At 33.0% G+C, this 22,915-nt stretch overlaps 1 protein-coding gene across 7 annotated transcripts in view; it reads right to left on the bottom strand.

The window, feature by feature from the left end:
• Window positions 1–7,063: 7,063 nt before the first annotated feature.
• ab (BTB/POZ-zinc finger protein abrupt) overlaps window positions 7,064–22,915 on the bottom strand; it is a 122,776-nt gene continuing 106,924 nt past the window's right edge. For all 7 annotated transcript variants that reach the window (XM_081744626.1, XM_081744668.1, XM_081744618.1 and 4 more), the window contains one exon: window positions 7,064–22,073. In XM_081744626.1, coding sequence (XP_081600752.1) covers window positions 21,160–22,073 — 914 coding nt within the window. In that variant the 3' untranslated portion in view covers window positions 7,064–21,159. The remainder of the gene's footprint in view (window positions 22,074–22,915) is intronic.

Below are 22,915 nucleotides of genomic sequence, written 5' to 3'. Positions count from 1 at the left end.
TTGCAATGCGCAATTCGATCAACTTTTTGGTCTTCGGTGAGCTTGTGTGGTACAAACCGCGAATTAACCTTCTTAAGGCCCAAAACTTCGGTCAAAATGCGGTTGTTTGAGGAATGCCTAATTCCATTTCAATAACTTTCACCGACGATTTTTTGTTATGTTTGATGAATTCACGCACTTTTTCGATGTTTTCTTCCGATAATCCGGTTCTGGGACGGCCTGATCTTTCGTCATCATCCAGCGTCTCTCTACCCGATTTGAATCGCCTGAACCACTCGTAAACTTGCGTACGGGATAGACACTCATCACCATATGCATTTTGTAGCATTTGGTGCGTTTCACTAAAAGTTTTACCCAGTTTAACAAAAAACTCAATTGCAGCTCGTTGTTTGAAACTCATTTTCCGACCGATGTACACAACACACTTACAGTTGAAACGCAATAACTTTGTTGCCGTGCATCCAAATGTCATGACATTTATACCAGTTGTCAATGAGGGACTACGCCATCTACCGGTAAAATATTACAACAGATGGCACTAGTGGTACTATTTGTTTTCAAAAGTTCGGTTTCTTTTGGAATGGAGGGTGTATAACGTCATATTCTGACAATCGCCACCTTCTATTATTGTATATAGATCATCAAATGTATATGAACGGGTGAGATTAAGAAGGGAAAGATTCCATATAACCAAACTTTTGGGAAACTGAATAAAACTTCATAGTAACCAAACAAATAGTCACAGGAAGAAACGTACTATTGGAAAGTTGCTCCTTATAACCTTAAGTAACATATACGCAAAAGTGTTTTACCATTACATTCTTATTATGGTTATTATATGAGTTTAAAAACGGTGGAATCTTTCCCTTTTTAATCTCAACAGACTTAGATATCGAAAAAAGTAAAGAAAAACGTATTTATGAGCTTAAAACTGTTCCTTATTGTTAAAACAACAAAAATAATGAAAATAAAACATTATTCACACATGTTATAAAAATAAAATACATGAGATATTGGTTTGTGCCTTTGTACACTGTTTCTATTACTACTCACTGTCCTCACTTTCATGCTCATCAGTAGGCCACTCTAAAAGTTTATTGTAAAAATACTCTGGCTTGTTCCGGCACATAGTGAACCACTTTAGCAACACCCTCGAGTTTCTTCCTTTTTATGGGAATGATTCCATTATATGCCTTTTCAACAGGAGAGTCTGCTTCACCACCTTTGTACAGTTTAAAAACTTCACTTTGTAGCCCGTCTATAAAAGTGTGAGCTGTAACATATCCCCTTTTTGCTGCTGTGAATGTTAAGTGTTTGTAGGTACTGATTTTAAAAGGCTGTTTGGTTCGAACACTAGCACAAGTCTTTTTGAAAAATGTCGGCCACCATCCTTTGAAGTTCAGAATTTGTTCGTTTGAAACGGATTTCACCTGAAACAAAGGTTGCTTTCTTTTTGCAGTGCTAATCGTATCGTTGTATTCATTAGGAGAATAAATCCTATCGTGGCGTTTCATGGCTCTCTTAATAACACCAAAGTTCCGGTCGCAGGGGAGAAAACTGTGTCCTCTAATGGGGAAAAATACATGTACTTCATTAAATTGCCTAATAATAGTAAGAAACAGGAACAATCTCACCAAAGTGTGATTGCGGTTTTGCCCGGGACATGAGTCACTGAACACGTATAGAGTTTTCACTTGAGGGTCAACGCTGTTGTTTATATAGTCATACAATAAAGAACACACCTCGTTTGCTCCTTTCTTTGCAACTCCATGATAGGTGTACATGGTAGCTTCTTCATTTTCTAAACTATGAACACAAAACACGTAATGCCATAACTTCCTTAAACACGTAATGCCATAACTTCCTTAAATAGAACATTTCCTGAACAGGTATGCACGGCAAAGGAAGATTTTGCATAAAATCAAAGCAGATTCCATGTACATCATTTCTATTAGAGCATAGTTCAGTTACTTCTTGCATTTTCTTGTAAAACTTACTTGCTCTTTTTTTATGAACCATCAATTCAGCTACAGCGACCCGTTTAGCGTTGTCATTCAATGTCGATGGTGATATTTTTGTATTTAGGTCTTCACACTTTGAACACACGTCAACTTGCGGCCTACCGAATCGGTACCCGTAATTTTCCTTGTAATAAGTTAAAAAGTACTCATATTTTATTATGTCTTTTAGTTCTGGATGCTTTTCCAGAAGCAGTTTATGCATCTTTGTGCATGTCAGCCCAGCCTCTAAATATGTAACAGGATTTGAAGAATAGTGGAGTTTTTTTTGGGGTAAGACTCGATGTGTTCCTTTAGCACTATTAAAACATCATTGGGAAATTTCTTATGGTTATCGTGTTTTCCTCTCATGTCGGTAGGTTGCTCGCCTTTTGCTAGAATTTGTGTTAGCCGATAAACCACTTTATTGGAAACAGCATGCAAGCTCATAAAAGCTTTCCGGCAAACTTCTACACGGTTAGAATCTTTCATAGCAAAATATTTAAACGATGAAGGAAATTTCTTAGAATCAGGACCTTTAGGCCGATGCCGTTCAACATCATGTCGTTCTATCAGACCTATCAGATAAGTGTCCTGTTCATTCTTTGGTCTACCACTATAAACACATTGAATTATCTTTTGTTTTTGGTCATTATTAAAACTAACTGTACACATTTTCTTGCATTCACAGTTGGGTCCGGTCTTCTTTTTTTCAACTAACCTGCCTCTTGTAGTCACAAACTCCTCCCCTTTTCGTCTTGCTGTTGTCATCATTGCTGTGATATTTCCAGATCCTCTTCTCTTTTTAATGGGGCTTTCTTCACACTCCGAAGCTTCAGACATTGTTTGAAACACTTATTAAATGATAACACAGAACAATCACAAATAAAATCTAAAAAACAATCGCAATCTCAAAAGCAAGCAACTGAAAAGCACGTGTTGCATTCTCAAATCACTGAGCGCTCTGTTGGAGGGAAGAAGAACTAAGCGCTGCTGAGAACATGGAGCTAAATAAGAACATATTGGAGTGCCTACCGAGTAAGGTAAATTGAGGCTACCACATGTCCGCGCAACGGACCTTAACTCGACAATATTTACTGATCATATTTTCTATAAAAAGCAATTACAACAATCGTACTAATGGAGTTAGATATTTTATGAACTAGAGGAACTGCATATGTAAAGCCTCTAACAGTGACAACACGGACCTTTCCTAGGAAATAACCGAAAACTAGCCTCAATTTGAACAAATTCCGTTCCATAGCAAAACAATAGGAACTTCACATACCTAGGCACTCCAGTATGTTCTTATTTGGCTGAGAATAAGAAGGGAAAGATTCCTGGAATGTTTCCTTTCTTAATCTCAGTCAAATTTTTCACGTGCTCCCACGTGATAATGATGAAGGGAATCTTTCCGTTTTTCATGCCAAAATATGCGTCTTAAATAAAGGAACAAAATGGCTATTTCAACTCATTTTGACAAAAAAGTGGAATCTTTCCCTTCTTAATCTCACCGATTCATATATATATATATTTTTTTTTTTTTTGTTTCACTTTGTACTTTTTTGTGTCCACGTTTCTTTCACGAGACTGGACACAGTAGAAATTTTTTAAGAACCAAAACAGGTCACTTCTTACTGACCATTTAGTAGGGACCTCACCTCCCACAATGTTAATTTCTCTCTCTCGGGTGGCGAGGAAACAAGCCATTAAAAAGACATGTCAAAATTAACACAAAGACAAAGAAAAACAAATTTTAAAACGACAGCAGTTGACAGAAGATACTTTAAGGTTACGTATAAAATTAAAGCAATGGCCAATTCATTCAATCTTGTTTCAATCGGAGTAGCATTCGGTCTCTATGATTTATATGTATACTTATCAGGCAAGTATTCTAAATAATCAAGATTTGGGGTTCTAGGAAAATCTAACATTAAGTCTTATTACCAGGGCTAAGTTTCCGAAACGTCCATACACAAATATAAGTCGTAGGTAGAATCTTGCACAAGTTGATTTTCGTTAAATAAACGTCGACATTATTACGTATTGTCAATTGGTAAAAACAACTCTCGTAGTATTTTACCTTACTTAGAAACATGAATATTTCTATGTATATGTTCTTAGAAGTAGTTTTGTGTAGTGTTTTATACATATAAATTATCGTAGTCAAGATGGAAATTAGTTATTATTGACTATTCTATCCATCCTTACTATATTTTCGAACTTTCGCTCATTTGATTTAGCAAGTCATGACTACATATTAACTCGCAAACATCTACCACCTCTAAATAACTCAAGTACTTTTCTACTGTTATCATTTTTCCCTTTTTAAATAATATTTGTTTATGATAAATCATTTTGTGTGTAATCCCATCAGCTGTTTATTGCTGTGCTAACCTCCTGAGAATCAGATCAAAGCAAATTCAATTCAATAGTGTGTCAAAAAGGAGTTTTAGTGCCTGATTTTGTGACAGTTCAAAGTAAAGGTAGTTACGATAATATATATATATATATATATATATATATATATATATATATATATATATATATATATATATTCTAAAACAAGGTAACAAAACAGTTTATTTTCACATTAGACAGAAAGATTTCAAGAATGTAATTATTATTACGATACTTGAAGTTAATGTAATTATTACTATAACAAAACCACAAGATCCCTGTTGTGTAGCTTTTCGTAAAAACACTTTAAATTTCTTTGTTTTATTGTTGGCAAAAAATCAAAATTATTGTTAATTCATTGAATATTAACATTTAATTTTTCTTTTGTCATTAAAAGTTTATTACTGTTATCAAATTTACGTAGAGCTGTTGTCATTTATGCAAAGCAGCTCTTGCTCACTTACCTTTGCTACTCAAATCAATTTGTCTCGATAGCATCAGTATTTTTGGATATCTGAGATAACATAAACAACATTTATCCAAATCAATCATTTAAATATATTTTTTTAAAAAAACTTAGGTCACTCAGCAACTGAATTTTTAGGTGTCTTAAAAATTCACTTGCTTCTTGAGAGACACCCAGACTATCCCATTCAAACTGCATTAGTGTGATTTTTTTTTTTTTTTTTTTTTTTTTTTTTTTTTACCGCAGTGCAGTAAGTCCGAATAATAACTAACATTTTCATTGGTGTTCATAAAATTTTCTTTAAGTTCCACCCTCAACTTACCTTTCTCTAAAGCCTTAAGAGTTCGTTGGCGAAGGGTTAGTCTTGAAGTGAAGTAGGAGGTGAAATAAGATTTAGGTGTGCCCAGCGGACGAATCCTCGCTTCTGTAGCGTTTTCATCGGAATCGAGGTTAGACTCCAGTCGGACGCAAACCCCAATAAGGCTGAGCGTTAGAATGTAACCATTTTCTACACACTCTACTACCTTCTTGACATGTCTTCCTTTCAGTTTCCATCTATCAAAAATGTGGTAGTATGCATGAAATCTATGATCTTCAATTGCAAATGACGTTTGAAGAAAGATTTTAATGTAATACAGCCACGTTGAAGAAAAAAATCAGAAACCTTCGTACTTCTTCAAATATGCACTATTTTAAATATTTGACTTCTAATAAAAATTTAAAGTATTTTATTCATGTATAACAAAATAATTTCAGAATGGATTTTTTTAAACTACGTATAGGGTTACTACCTTGTGATAAGCCTAAAGTGAGATACTTTTTCGAACATATGTAGATCGCGGATCTCATACCGAAATTCGTACATGGAATAATTTATTAAGAATAACAGAGAGAAACATATATCTTTATGAGTGAAAATTTAAACCAAAAAATTACACCGGTCAAAAAATAACACTATTAGTGGTGGTTTCATGCTGCCAAGGCCCCCCCCCCCCCAAAAAAAAGCAATAGAACCATATCGATGGTCACAGGTACACATAGTGTATCGAATTTTACAAATGTCACCAATTAGTATCATATTTTGTGTTTTGATTAAACTGACGTCCAGCCATATGGTACGTCTTTCTTAGGCGTAATTCCGGACGCTGAATATATTCTTAAAATTCTGGGTGTTCCACCTAATTTGGAACAGGTAGCAAATCTAACTATACATTTACAGTATACACTATGCAGCAACTACATCAAATTACAGTCCGCACGTACGCTTAAATTTATTTTTTATTTTTATTCCTTTTGCGTATGAAACTATAAAATTATATAATACATATATATGCTGAGAGTTAAAAGTAGTTTCTTATCCTCAACGGTAAACTACGTAGTGTTCAAGGTTTTAATATCCTGGTCTTAAGTTTTTTTTTTTTTTTCATTCATGTAAGAAAAATTAGAATTTTAATCATGTCGTTTTTCGAAATATTGTTAATAAAATAGCCAGAGTATGCTCCTTATTGTTAAGAAATGCATGTTCAATTGTTACGTCATAATCGAAACGAAGAACATTTTGACAAGGTTTCCCTTATATATTAAAAAAACGAACTATGTAGTGTTTGGTTAGTACTCGACGGTGACAAAACTGATTTTTTTTTTTTAATGTATATGCAAGCGCGGATATTGTAGCAGTTAATCTTCTGTGAAGTAATATGTGCTGCGGGTTTACATTATGTACTTCTGTATTCTTTGAATGCAATTGTCCCATGTTAGATGCCACTACCAGTTATCAAATTCTTTTAAGTGTGGTCCTTCAAAATTGTTGTACAGTCCGCAGCAAAAAGACTGCAACATGAGCATGTAAGTTTATTGTGAAACGACGAAGTCTTTTGTTCCAAAATAAATGTGCAGGGGAGGACGCCGAGGTTTCTCCTGGCGTGATTCTGCCACTTAAACGTTATGTTGATTTCCTGCGCTGTTAGGCGTAGTTTCACAATAAACTTATATGCTCATGTTGCAGGGTTTTTGCTGCACACTGTACGAAGTGAAACTATCCAGAACGGAAATTAAGTTGCAGAGAATCGTATTTTATTAAAGTTATTTTTGTAACTCATTAAGAATACACTCGCAAAAATAAATAAATAAATAAATAAATAAGCATATCAAATAATGTCTAATCCCTACACGTGGTTGACTGGTTAATAATACAAGATAATTTTGGCTGGCGAATCACTTTATTATTATGCTACTTCAGTTATTATATACAAACTATAATTCTCTACAAAATGCCATACAATTTTACCCTTACATACGTTTAATATGGGAGTACAGATAAGCCTACTAATAACCAAACTAAAATGTTCTTAATTCCCTGGGCTCTTCAGGATTTTACATAGTAAATAAATTCTTCATAAAATAGTGATATTACTTAAACCTAATTCGAAGCTGAGGTACTGTATAAACAGGGGAGTTAAGGATTGATGAATGTGCACAGGACACTAACCTATAGAAAGCGCAGTGCACTGACTAGTCCAATGTTGACTGGGTCAGGTCAAGAGGGTACAAGGAATCATACGGATGGGTCACTATTCTTGTCACAGGCATGTAATAACGTGCACACTGATCGGAGGAGCACTCACTGGTCATAAAACAATTCAGACTCTCCCCGACACTGTTTTATTATGTTTTAAAAAAGGGCTTTTTAAAACTACAATGTAATTACAAAATAAAATTTGCGAGACAACAGGGGTGAGTTGTTACAAATACCCTGGCATAAGAGCAAAGGTGGATGGATACCTTTTAAGGCATACTGTGAATATTCAGATACGATATAATTTGATTTAATCCACAATACACAATTCCATCAGATGCCAGAATAGAGTTTCTCTTTTATTATTTTGTAAAGATCTTTATACATATATCAGTATTTCAACATTTTAATATTAATAGAATTTTATCTTTAAGAAATATATATTTAAAAGATTACCACCGGTTCAACATATATAGTTCTTACGTTTGTTAAAATAAAGACTAAGAATAGCTGTCGTTTATGTATAAAATGTATGTATGAGTAATACAAGTCCGATATTACATGATGCATGTCATTGAACGTGTGTGGATATTCTATTTATTTTAGAAAAAGGTATATTTATATATAGTATAATAATCAGTCTTGTATATTGAGATTAATATCTTAATAAGTTTATTCAGAGAGCATGTCCTTATACCTTTTTTCACATTATTCTCAACTCTCAACATCCACACACCTTACAAACATCATACAACAGAGAGCATACTGTTCTGCATGTGTCACGATTTACATGCGTAAAGCTTTCACTAAATAAATACATTATGTGGCTGAATATCTACTTTGTGGGGATAAGTGAAACATGTATATATATATTTTTTCTTTTAACTTTCCATACAAGTTTTTCTACTTCTGAATTTCTATAAGTTGACAAATACACATACTTTCCGAATTCAACTTTCTACTATTACAAAGCTCATTATCTGAGCAAATCTACGGTAACACATACCGCGTAAATAACTATTAACAGATTTTATCATCTAACTGTATACCTTATCTGATACTTACACGTATACCTATTTCTCCTCTAACAACTATCAAAACAGGGGAATTGCTTTAGTTACTTTTTTTTTTTCGTTATACCTAACCTTGCTTCTAGAGCAAATTCAGGACGTTACAAATATTATTTGTTACTATAAAAAGCCACTTTGATATCTACACAACAAGGCGTCATTTCAGTCCTTCATAGGTCACGTATTATATATACATATTATTACAACTGCTCAATCCATACGAATGAAGCATAACTATTTGAAATCAATGACGTTAAATTTAACAAGAATCCAACCGGTTATTCAAATTTATTTTTAATAAAAGCAGGACACAAGAAATTTAATCCTTGCGGTTACTAAAGAATGGGAGAATTTATTTCACGTAAATTTCTATTCGCGTAATTTCCACTTCATACTCACCGATGTTGATGCACAAATTATAGTATTCAAGTACATAATCTCAAGTTTTTCATCTTATGATCTCACTATATATTGTCATGAAGTAGAATACATGACAACTGTTCTAATCCCTACTGAAATAATGACTGAAGATGTGGAAATCAGGTTTATATGTACAAGATCTATAAATAATACCAAAAGCATGTTATTTCTATTTGGAAGTCAACACTTCGAAATGTTCTTTCACGCCCTACTTATTCACGTAATACTTTGATAGTACTAATGATTAGTTATATATTACGTACCTAAACTGGTAATGTATTAAAAAAAACTGTAACGAAACTCAACAACCACACACTATTACATTGGTTTTATCAAACAAAAAACGGAAGTATACGTTATATTCATGTAGAAATAAATTTCGAAAAAAAAAAAAAAAAAAAAAGTTGATCTGTTACTCTATTAAAAGTGTCGAAAAATTAACTTACAAACTATGAGTACAACAGTTGAGGCTACTTTCGAAAAATGGTATACAAAACTCGACGGAAAATGCATGAAGTATTTCCTTCATGGGATAATATCTGTGCCGCCTTCTATGGAAGATGGAAGGCTACTTTCAAAACAATAAAGTTTCTTTGTCCATTCACATGGGACGATATGTACAATAAAATTAACAATTTGAGCTTCATTCTTTATCAAAACTTGTTAATTTATGAGAAAATTCTTCCATAGTAGAGGATAATGAGATAAAATTGTTTGTATATGAATTTCGTATAATGAAAAATATGACAATTTGTACTTGAGTGTTACAGGGTGTTTTACAGATAGAATGAAATGCAGTTATGACAAATACTTCGAGTTAATCAAACGTCTTTACTTTAAAAGGACGTCTTTTCAATTATTTCTTTAAAAGTACCGTGAGATTTTTTAAATGCAACAAAACAAGAACTATTTTTTCTACGACGTATTTGACACCTCGTGATCTGTGGGCACCCTGTATCAGATAAATGCACATCACAGTATGTACATACATGCCAAAAAACATACACGTTTTTCATATTATTTCATTCTATACCATTTAGTCACGTATACAAATGTTATTTTTTTCTTTGCAAAAGGAATTAGGCGCCCAACTCTCTTACACCCAACGAATAGAGAATACCCTGTGTTTGTCTATTGTTTAACACAAGGACTGAAACAGGAGGCATGCGGTGGGTCAACCCTGAGTACATTATATCTGAATTTAAAAAATATAAATAAAATCAACAAAATGGGTATGGTGAGGGACGTAATAATAATAACGAATTTATCGTGTTTTCAAAACCTTGGCTTCGAGATTCAGAGCAACAGCTTCTTTTGAGATCTTCTTACAACGTTGCCCTTGGTCTAGCCAAGAAACTGCCGTGCTTCCGTTTCAGTAGATGTGTTAAAAGTATACATGTTTTCTTTCTGTTTTATGTCCATGTGATCAATTCTCAATTATAAACTCAACCTTAGGTCTCGCAGTCAATGATTGATTTGTAAGCAGCACAAAATAGTTTTACGTCAATAATTGTAAAAATTAATAGTACAACAAATCTGTCATGGCTATTAACAGTTCTCTTACATATTCATAAATTGCATTGTAACAGAAATATATTGCACCACATACAAAAATAATAACATATTCAGGAGATTCTTGTTACAGGAACTTAATTTCATGATTAGATTTTTAGCACTCAATACTTTCTTTTCTTTAAAAAAAAATTGACTGTAAGAATAGAATTAATAAATAAAGTAATTACGGTTAAAAGCAATGCGAAAGGATGTTTAAATTTATTATACTTAATACAACACATTTATATGTATATAATGATTTCTGAAAGAAAGTTGACATTCACTTCAAGGTTGGTTTAAAATGATCTTTTACTTTAGAAGGTCAGAATTAGTTGTAAAATTATCATAAAAATAATCTATATCAAAAGGCTTAAGACTGTATTAACAGGAATCTGTTTGTTTTTTAAATACTGCTGACTTAGTGTAACAAATCAGTTAAGTGTTAAATTCGTTATCTTACATAATTCTATATTTACAGGCGAAGACGGACTGTTACAAGCACTTAATCCCACGGGAGGCACGTTAAGTCAGTTTGATCAAATCAACTAAACACTGACGATATTTATATATTTACATCTATATATAATTTACATGTTGTGTTAGGTGATAGGTTGGAGGTTAAGAGCTGGTTACACTGGAATAACACTCGTATTGGAAGTGCAACACTGAATTCAAGTTTCTTCTATCTAGATTGTTCCAGCAAGTATTAAACCCTGTGTTATACTGGTACTGCGTACAGTGATGTGTTTAAAGGTCGAATGTTTCATATGGCAACAAAATATAGGTTTGGTCATTTCTATTAATCATTGCTTGTAACTTATGTTGTTAACAACACAGCCAAGTTTAAACATCTTTGAAACTTGTGTCTACAAATACTAAATAAAAAATTGTAAATGCGACTTGAGTAAATAAACTGACTTATGCACCATCGTGAACACAGTACTCTGTAATTAATTGTAAAAAGAATTATACACACACACATATATATATATATATAGCTCATCTAATAACAATAACAGATAGCAAAGATCCATGATTCAAGTTGTAACTATTTTTTCGTTTTAAGAAAGAAAAAATACAAGGACTTTAATTTACGTGGAAGTTGATGTAACGCTCACAATGATAATCTATAATATTTTTATCTTTGTAAAACAAAAATTACTCCCAAAAACAAATATCTCAAGTTCAGGCACTCAAAATAATAATAACGATAAAATCATGAATGTGTATTAATATATCTAACAGTCCAGAAAACCCAAGTTACATGTTAGACATGGTTGATCCACTTCAAGGGGTAAACAAAGAATGTATTCAAGAAATTCGGTAGTCGAGAGATCTGTATTTACCCATCCCTCCAATCAATCTTCTACAAGAACGTTATCACGAGGATGATTCTCATTGAGATGAAAATTGTAGGAAGAAATCATAAGTATATATATATATATATATATATATATATATATATATATATATATATATATGAGGAATATAGATAACAAGAACAGCTCTAATAATGAGATGAAATTTAAGTTAAATTTGATGGAAAGGCCTTGTTGTACTAACTACATGAGATGTCGGGGAAAGAAAAAGAATATTTTAGTTAACTCTTGAGATTTCTGGGTATATTTTAACCGAAGTTCTCTTTTCATTTTACAAAACTACGTTTATTCCAAGTCAATAATACTGAGTTTTATTTCTTGGCTTACAGCCTATGAAATGCTGTAGACAAATACATGATTCCTGGACTGAAGTTCATCATCTGCCTCGTAATGATAAACCAATTCTAAAAATCTTACCTCCCGCCTTTCTTTTCAAGAATCTAGGACACGGACAAGTACGTTAATCATTCACAAACAATATGTGCGTCACTGTTAGGTGTATGTGTATCATACTATTTTTTTAAGTATACGTAAATTAGTTTTTTAAAAAAACTGATCCAGCAGTAGAATAAAAAGTATCATTTTTTAAATAACAACATTCTTTTTAGCACTTTAAAAAACTGTTTCTTGAAACCTACGCATAAGAATTTGCCCTCAAGCATACCATTTTCTTCAGCTCGATGTGACCTATTGAATGACATACAGTATGTGGCAAAACAAACAGTACTGAAATTAGTGTACAAATAGCGCGCAGGTGCAATGTAATATGAGTCGTTAGAGACACATGTGTGCTCAGTTGTGTGTAGACTAGCGTAGTGTGCAGTTGACGCGAAGATGTTATTCACAACAGAGAAGGTGTTTATTGTTGAGCACTATTTACATTGATACGGTGTGGGGCAACGTCTCACTGCAGGAAATGAGCGTGCACGTCTTCTGTATTGTCTGGAGTGTAATTATGACATATAAAGACGAAGATTTTCAGTGATGAAAGCCATGTGTGCCTTGATCGCTACATCAATCGACAGTTCAGTATTGCCATTCTTGCATGTTTTACGCGACTTTTACCGTACCAAAAATCTGTCTTTACAACAACAATGGATGCAGCAAAACGGAGCTACTCCCAGCACTGCAAGTGAGTCATTTGCCCTTCTGCCCGCAAGAGTTTGAACATCACTTGATTTCCCATATCCTTCCCACTCTCCTGACCTCACGGCTCCAAATGCTTAGATAAGGGGTATGCTGAACGAAGGAATTTTCCACACAGATAGCCCCTACCATTATACTGCAGTTAAGAAAGAAGATTCGGTTATTTGTTTTGTCGTTCCGGCAACTCGTGTTCACTAACACGTTCATCGATCTACAGGATATTTATGAAGAATGTGTGCGACGTAATGGTCAACATTTTTGAACATATGATGCACAGGCGCAATTCCTCTTAAATTTACAATATATGTTAAGTAACATTTAGCTGACATCATTTCTTATGTTTCATTATTAAATATATAAATAATCGTTCAAAATGATGCGATTTCAGTACTGTTTGTTTTGCCGCATACTGTATGTTTCATCTTTAGAAAAATTATGAACGATATACTCTATAAATTATAAATAAAAGTTAGTTTAAGACTTTTGATTTTGGCCTATATCTCATTAGCCATAGTGTGTACTGCCATCTTGCTAGTGACATAATGAAAAAAATATATGAGGATTTTCGCATCAGTTTCATCTTAATATGCGACGTAATTACTGCACAATATCAAGAAGGTTCTTTTCTCTCAACTTTCTCGAAAAATACGCATAAGAATTTAAATCCACCCACCCAATCGCTTTGTTCAGCTCGCTAAGATCTTCCAAATTAGTATGTCTCATCTTTGGACAATTTTCCCCACTAAATACTAACAGTATCGTAGAATTAATTGGAAGAAAATGAAAAAAGCATCTTCTTCAGTCATTGTTGTGCATTTACAAATGTAAAGTTTAACTCAAATCAAAACTAACCTGAGCAGAAATCTATATCACATTTAAAAACTTAGAACAGACACATGTAATACAAAATGTACACTAGAAAAGGAATGTAAATCCTGTATTGATCGTAACATCATAAAATTTATATAGTTTTTTCTTTCGCTCTCATTCTCTCTCTCACACACACACACATACACATACGTATAAAATTCAACTTTTTGTTTAGACACGAACACAAATATACGAAAGACTGTTAACTAAAGATTTAGATTCCTGATAATAATAGTTTACGACTAAAGAATTACCAACCACTGAGTGAATGCCATTTTCTCCTAAACGTTAACAAAAAATAGTATAAATAAAAAATAAGCTATTGCAACTAGTTGAGTTAATAATAATAATAATAATACACGTACTTTATTACAAGACATAACGTTACTTAAAAAACTGTAAATTTAGATCTTAAGATTTCACTTGATTGATTCCTAACGTTGATATTTTACAAATACTCTATTTATATAGAAGAGAGTTTCATTTAAAAAAAAAAAAAAAAAAAAAAAAATGTTATGAGTATAGAAACTAAAGACAGGAATATTATATATGAAATGTAATTAGGAACAATAATAGTTGTTGATTGCGAAGTAAAATCAATATAAACGAATTTGTTTAGAGGAACTTAACTTTTCTGAATATATATATTTATATACATAGTACAAATAGCTTTTAACTATACAAATGTTAACTTAATCTAAGTAATTCAAATTCATTGAGAAAAAAAAAAGCCCTACACATTTTACTTCTCATAATTTTATATCTGGTCAGTCTGAAAAGTTGGGTGCGGATTGAGAGTGGGAGACTCACCCCTGTGTGTCCCGCTTTTTTTTTTTAAAAAAAAAAAAAAGAACAGTGCACTGTCGCAAACCAATTACAATACTTATCATGATAATAAAAACAATAATAACAACAAAAACGTACTGTATTTTATAATGGCTTCTGTTTCTCCAGTAGTTGATCCTCCGGCCTCAAGAGATTTATATAGCGACTCTTTTTAAATAACAGTTATGTTTAAAAAATGCTACAGTAAATGCACAGACATTATACATATATCTTATATATAATATATATATATATATATATATATCTCAAAGACATAGTTCTTGCCTCCAAACAACTGGAGTACATTTCTAATGAAGGAACTCACAACACGGACCACCAGGGAGAAGTATTTAATAACACGCGCATATCCTGAGTGAAGAGTCACTTCCATCATTTACAAGTTATTTACAAAATACCTTTGGGGTCAAATAAAAAATACTGCTCTAATAAAGTACCTGAGTACATATATATATAATATATATATATATCTATATATATATTATTTTCCTTTACAAAACATGGCAATGTATGAAGGTAGGATACAAAGTTATGTGATGATAGCTATTGTGATCTCCCTATATTGAAGTCCTGTGTTGTGAAAGTTCAATATATATATATCTTTCTTTTCTTTTCCAGTACACGAAAAAAAAAAAAAAATGCCTCTTCTACTTGCTTATACAGCAAAATACATGGTTCTAATTCTATAAAAGTATCTTTTTTTAATTTTTCTTTTTTATTTGGGAGCAAGATAGGAACTGTGAACACCTGAACAGTCCAGTAGACTGAAAGCTATTTGACACCTGCTCTAATATCATGCTGTACAAGGCACAGAGTCCCTCAACAATAAGCCTCGCAAGGACTGAATAGGAAAATTATGCACAATATTTAGAACAAAAAATATATAAAAGTTTAATCTGATTACAAACACCAGAAAGTTTCTCCGGTTAAAACTCATTAATCAATTATACATATATATCGATGATCTGAATTCAAAACAATGACATACGGCTAAGTCAGAAGTATGGCTACTCGTTTGATCGCATAGCACGCTGACACTATTTTATCTAATGGGAACGTGATAGAAGCATTTAAAAGACAAAGGCTAGAAGTAAACGGCAATACTATCAACGACAGTTATTGTCTCTCCGATCTCCCAGCGCAACAAGAGAAATATACAACTGTGTTTTGCTAAATAGGCGGCTTACAAGATTACATTCAATTGGATGGCCTCCAAACAGACTGGATTAACGTCTAGACTGAGTAAGCTAAAGCGCAGGGCAGCATATTTACTCCCTCTACCCTTCCTCATACAATACAGAGTAAATAAATTTATCGTATCGAAAATTTTCCAAGTACACGTTTCTGCTTTACGGATTATATTATTATTTTTTTTCTTTCTTTCTTTCCGTTTTCGAGTGGTGTGCTGAAAAATGAGAATGTGCAGGCGCGATTGAGTGCTCGATTCACTATCAATAAAATTTTGTCCTTGTGACTCTAAAACAAAAAACTTCATGTATTAAAAACAATGGGCAAAAGCACCTTCGAATTCGTTAAGTAGAAATATATATATATTTGAAATTCAATTACCTTACTCTTGAAGTAGGGAAAGAGAGCTACAAGAGTGTGTTAATCCAATCTTGCTTGTAAATTCTCCAGATATAACAACCTATAATTGCTGGCTTTGATAATATTTTATGAACAAGATTTATGTTCGAAAGCCAAAAGACGCATTTCAGAAAAGGATTTTTATCATTCTTATGTCCACATTACATTCTGAAGTAGTCCACACTTTCCACACCGATGCAGCTTAAATGGAGCGAGTACCGGTATTTTAAAACAACAATACGTGGGAAATCATGTCGTTTACTTTCAGCACGTATCGTTTCCAATGCTACTATTCCGTTTTCAGTACATAAAATAGTTCAGTACTACCATGTGGTCAAATGTGTGACCATATTTTTGAATCATCCTGTACATTGCTTCCACATACATACACACACACACACAGCTCATTACTCTTATACAACCACGGCACACTGAATTTAACATTTCTAAGCACTAAGTTACATTTCACTAAAACTCAAAGAATGACTAGAAAATTTCCAGCTATACACTAGTCATCACTGCTCACAGATTTCATTATGTTTTACGATTATATTTAATTTTGTGGAAATTACTAAACAAACACTTTAAGCTTTTCATTAACACTTTACCATCTTGTCTATGTTCTTCTTCTATGGCCCATTTTATTTTATACACATCACAACACATTACTCTAGAGGTAGTTAAAATATATATTTATATATATCGTAAGAACCAGAGTAACCTTCTGGTGTTTTATGTTCAAATAGTGACTTTACAAAACAAAACATACTTTAAATTATTATTATTATTATTATTATTATTACAAGACGATACATATAAGAAATCTCTGTGCTTGAGCCACATTTAATCGTCACACCCCAAATAAAATAAAATTACTAAATTAAAAATAACTATGCACACTGGTTTGATATAAACATATATATATCTCTAACAATGGCTTCTACTGTTGAGGAACTGTACTCTACATAGGAACCACTTTTGCCTGCCGAGCCCTTGGAAAAAAATCTGTAAATATGGCACTGAGTATACAACATTTGCTTTTTTTTTTTTTTAACTTTTAAATAAGCTCGCAAACATGAAACATTCTCACTTCTACAACTTTCACCACAAAGGATTTTATATTATAACACATAAAATGAAAGGGACAAAAAATAAAGAATAAGAAAAGTAAAGAAGACATACAAGTAACATAATTCACTATAAGATAGTTACTACGCTCCTTTAAAAAAAAAAGAAATATATATAAATAAATAAATAAAATAAAAGCATGCAGAAACTTACGCAATTAAAAAAAAATCAAAAATGAAAAATAATTTGAGGTAACTGGTTAAGTAATGTATGTGATGACAAAAAGCATGTATTTTTTGTTTCTTCTTTGACAACACTGAAGTTCAAACTGTTGTACATAAAACATCCAGTTTCCACTGGTCTGCAAAAGAATCTTATAAAACTAACAAGTTCTTTTCTTGAATGACACTTATATATATAAGTCCTTGTACTACCAAATTTACAAAACACCGCACATCTTGTTTCTACATACCATACAAATAACAAGACACTCAGGGACATAACATGGTGAGAATGAGGTAGACTGTTTTCTGCCTGCCCACATTCGGGCATTCAAGTCTCACTGCCATATAACTACGGGAGAGGTGACAAATATTACAACTGGGATCAATCAACCTGTTACAGTCATAGGTGGAAAGTTACACAGGTGAAACATAGCCAGTTCAACTACGTGCTATCCCTATCCTCCAACAAAGCCACAAATTGTTACTATGTCAGCATACAGCTTGTAGCAGTTAACTCTTCTTTTTTAAAAAAGATTAATATATACATACACTTCATTCTAAGCTAAAAACTATACAAGCAATGTAAGCACCGTTACTTTTTTATTTCTCGTACCCCATATACTTAAAAACTGTATGACTCATGACGAGTGAAATTGCATATATATATATATGTATATATATTACAAAAATGACATGAGTCAACTATGATAAGCACACAGTTAACCTGAACAACTAAATGTCACATCTCCCAGGCAGAAATAATAATAAAATTATTCCTTTTTTATCTTTTTTTTTCTTTCTTTTTAATGAACGCACAAATCTAAACATCAACAACAAACACAGATTTGCAATGCTCGTTCACAGTACCCAATGCAAACTATGTCATTAGGAAGGGGGAATGACAAAGTTACCTCCAAATGACTTGTCATGGATATGCTTTGTATTGAACCTTGTTATGAATTAGGGAGAAAAATATTAGCTGCAACACAATATTAAAATTGTTTGAGGATGCAAATGAATACTCTTCAAGGAGGTAACTTGGTGAAAAGGACATTATTACAGCACCTTATATTCACTAATGATGTATGATACTGTTCACACCATGTTATTATTATCTCTTTTTAAAAAAAATACATAAAATTCATTTTCAGAGAAAGATTAACTAATAAATCTTTTTTAAAAAAAGCGTCAAGGCTGAATTATTACTATTTTAATTCTGAAGTCTGGTGTGAACAGACCAACATATGAGGCCCGTACAGCCTCATATTGCGAGGTACAAAAATAAGTACTATGGAAATTCATGTGATTTACATGAAACGGAAAAAAAAAGTGACATTGATGCATAGTTCTTGCGTAAAAAATGGAAGATATACTGTGTACAGTACACGGAAGATTATTTGAGATATGGAAGAATATCTAGTTTTAAAGCGAAACTTTACAACATGGAGGATTTTTCCTGTAGTATAAATATATATATATATATAACATATTTATATACGATATGATATGGCATTAGTACCTGCATTTGCAAGAATATTATTTGATTCAGTGACTGGAAATGTTTTCTTTCCCTGAACAAAAAGTAGTAGGAATACTGCATCACTATTATTATGATTATGGTCATGGATACAAATAATGCTAACATCTGTGCCATACCCACAGTTTTCTCTGGGTGGCTTCAAAAAGCACAGTTAATTAATTAAGTGAAGAAAAAAATATGATATTGACTCTGGATGTGATTATTATTCCCTGATATCATCGGCATTTCACAATATGAGATGCATGAAAAAATATGTTATCGGAAAGTTTGTACTCCAGACTCCAGAGAAGTTTTATCAACGGGTATGTAAAATAAATAAATAAATAATTTTAAAAAAGCAAGTAGTTTTGATGCCTTCTTTTACAGGTTTGAGTGCATTTTGGAAGCCTTGTCCACTACTGAGTAATTGCATTGGAAGTCACCAGATTGTGGCTCACTATTAAGATCCAACCTATTATTCTTTCATTAATATGGGCTTTACCTCGAACTATATGCATTTATTATTTACGAGTTTCCGAATGATTCAGCTGCAAGATGCATATGATATAATACAAATATCGTATCATACGTAATAAGTATCTGGTGTGCTACCATATGTGAGATGGTACACTAACACCACTGTAAAATTTTAGTATACACTGTTAGCATAAAATCAATCGATTCTCACAAACATTACTAAAACCAAAACTGAATACGGATTAAGACTATCACCCTCCACTCACATTACCCTTTAAAAACAGACATTGCTAAACATAATTTTGTTTTTTCGCAACCTTATTACATACAATGCAATACGTATATGTCATTATGTTTCATCTTGCATTACAGTATATCTTCGTTAATAAATTTTCATAGAAGAGAAATATATACAAATTATAGAAATGAAAAACAAGGCAAGGAATGAACTTAACCCAAGGATTTCTGTTATAAACGTTAATGTATAATCCTCTAATAATAATAATAATAATAGAAAAACAAATTCATTAATGAATTATATGACTTCTATAGACTTTAAACACATAACAAGAGTTAAAAAATCTGCTCTGAATATCTATTTTCTTATATATATATGGAGAAGGATTGACTCTGTCTTTCAGTCTACTGCTATTCACATTTCATAGTTATTCAGATTTTCAAGTGTAAAATATGAGCTGAAATTATTGGACTTTGATAGGAACAATTCAAAGATGCGTTATTTCCCCTCTGAGGACCTTCCTTTTATACTCTTTTAAAAGAAAAAATTAATAATAATAATAATAATCATATTATAATAATAATAAAGCCCCCTTTCCTCAGTGGGGTCCTGACACAACATAGTCAATAGGAACCTTAATGGGCACATTGTCATATATATATATTTGTCATGAACATGTCACCTTTTTAACACCAATACATTCTCTTTTTTTTCTTAATTCATTCTCTAAAAGAAGCAGTGTTCTTGGAAGTACAGCGCTTTGCTCTAATCGATTTAACATTACTAAAAAATCTTTCAACTGCATATTCATGTCATTTTTAATACTTTTAAACCTTTCTTCTTACACGATAACACATTCTGTATATCTGAAAGTCTATTATTTATAGTGCTAAGCAACACACGAACATTCCGCTTTGCTTTTCTCTTTCTTATGAAAAGCAAGCATATCGTACATCTGAAAGCATTATCAACATTCTTTATTATATAAAGCAGATTCGTGAACATACACTACAAATATTACCATTTACTCAACCAACACATTCTTTCAAATAAATCGTCATACACACTTAAGAAACACGCACATTCATTCAACCAACATCCACTAAGCTCATACACACACTCACTTACTTTACACATAACATTTTACAACAGAACAATACTTCCAAGAATACTGCAACAGTATTACATTTAACAAAAACTTTACAACTGCTTGCATTTCATGATTCTAAAGCACTGCCAACTTTTCTTTTTAATCTCTTCTAGCGCAATTCAGTTATGAGATTCTGCTTACTTTCTTTCACATTTTTTTCTGCCCTTCGATTTATTCGATATCCATGCAAGGCAGGAAGCTGATTCGGAGTTGGGTTTTGTTTCTTCCTAAAGGTTTCATTCTCCTTTTACTTCTTCTTCATCACTGAATTCATCTGCGGAGGATTCGAGATCTCCCATCATTCCTTCATCCTTAAGGCTTAGTTTTCCATCGGCTGCTACAACTTTGGCCGCTGCTGCTGCTGCTGCCGCCGCCGCAGCCGTCTGCTCACTCATACTTAAGGACGCCAGACCAGCGGAATTCTCTGCAATGAACTGAAGGTAGGTATCAAGGATTGCACTCCCCGTTGTTGGAGCGGTTTCTGCACGGGTACCAACAAGACTTTGCGCAATCGAATCAATTGACTTGACGGATTTCCCACTTTTGGAGTTAGTGATGGCAGCATTTGAACTTGTTACAGTGGTGGCATTTGAATTCGGTGAGAGCACCATATCACTACTGTACCGCGAATTCGGTACACTAAGGTCCTCTGGATCGTCACCGCCGCAAATACTGCTACCACCTTCTGAAGGTGCCGATAAACGAATAGGAGTGGACAGAGGCCCACTTATTGATAAGGAACCTGGTAACCCTGAATCCATATTACCTGTTGACTTTAGATCCAAGCGGAGATCAGAGCGCCGTGGACCTGTAGGAGATGCTCGTGCAGCAAGCTCTGCAGGGGAGACTTTCACTCCTGCCTTGGCCAGAAGCCTGGAAGCAAGATCTGGATCGAAAGGCGCTGGCATTGGTAGAACAGGAAGATCTTTTGTGCTGATACCTCGGTGTTGACGACTCATATGAGAGTGTAGGGAGTTGCGAGATTTTGCTACTGTACCACAGAGCACACAACGATAGCCAGGGCATATTGTATGCTTATCTTCTAGATGGGTTCGCAACGTATGTGCAGAACGATATATTTTCCCACATTTTGGACAAGGTCGAGGGTCAGTAGCACGAACTCGCATCATATCCAAACCTCTTCTGGTCACTGCAAAACATGAATTACCAATAAATTAATAAATCAATTCATAAAGAAATAATTACAAAGCAACATTTGAAATGACATTACAATAAAGAAAGTAAAAACGATTATCTTGAACCTGGATTAAAGTAAAACCGCAACACTGTTGGTATTTACTGTGAGCACTGCACTAACGAATGAATTAACTTGCCACATTGGGTGTTTATTTCTAACTTATGACAGGAATTAATTTATGTAGTCAGGCTTCTACTCTGTGTTGTCAGTCTATAATTGACAAACAGCTATGAGCGATTATGTTAATATTTTTCCATTACCTTCGTTTCTAATCATGAATATACAAAGGACTACTTATAATGATTGTTATTTATTATTAATGGAGCGTACATTGTTTGATGCAAATCATTTCAACTTACACATTTATGAATTATCAAACTAAACTAAATAAATAAATAAATAAATAACCGTAACGAAATTATGGAATTCGGACTTCCGATTAAAAAGAGTACCATAAATTAGCCATTACTCCTTGGTCTCCTTGGTAATGGCAGTTCCTAGCTATTACAATTAAACTTGTGTATGCTGGTACCTAAAAATTCCGAACTTATGAGATACCACGATATGCATTTATATGGTTCAGCAAACACAGACAAAGCAAGCAATTTATCACGTTATATATATGGTCAATTGGACAGTTTTATTGTATTCAATTTACTCTCATCGAGTATTTTCATGAAACTTTTTTTAAAAATGGTAACACTTATGACATTCATCTCGGTTTTACGTCGACATGTACACTGTTTGGTAGGTAATATCAACACCGTAATTATTTGCTCTAATAGGATGAGCTT

Source organism: Thermobia domestica, chromosome 2 (assembly GCF_964235325.1).
Source record: "Thermobia domestica chromosome 2, izTheDome1.hap1.1, whole genome shotgun sequence".
Lineage (NCBI taxonomy): Eukaryota > Metazoa > Arthropoda > Insecta > Zygentoma > Lepismatidae > Thermobia > Thermobia domestica.
This window is presented reverse-complemented; position numbering and strand designations above follow the sequence as displayed.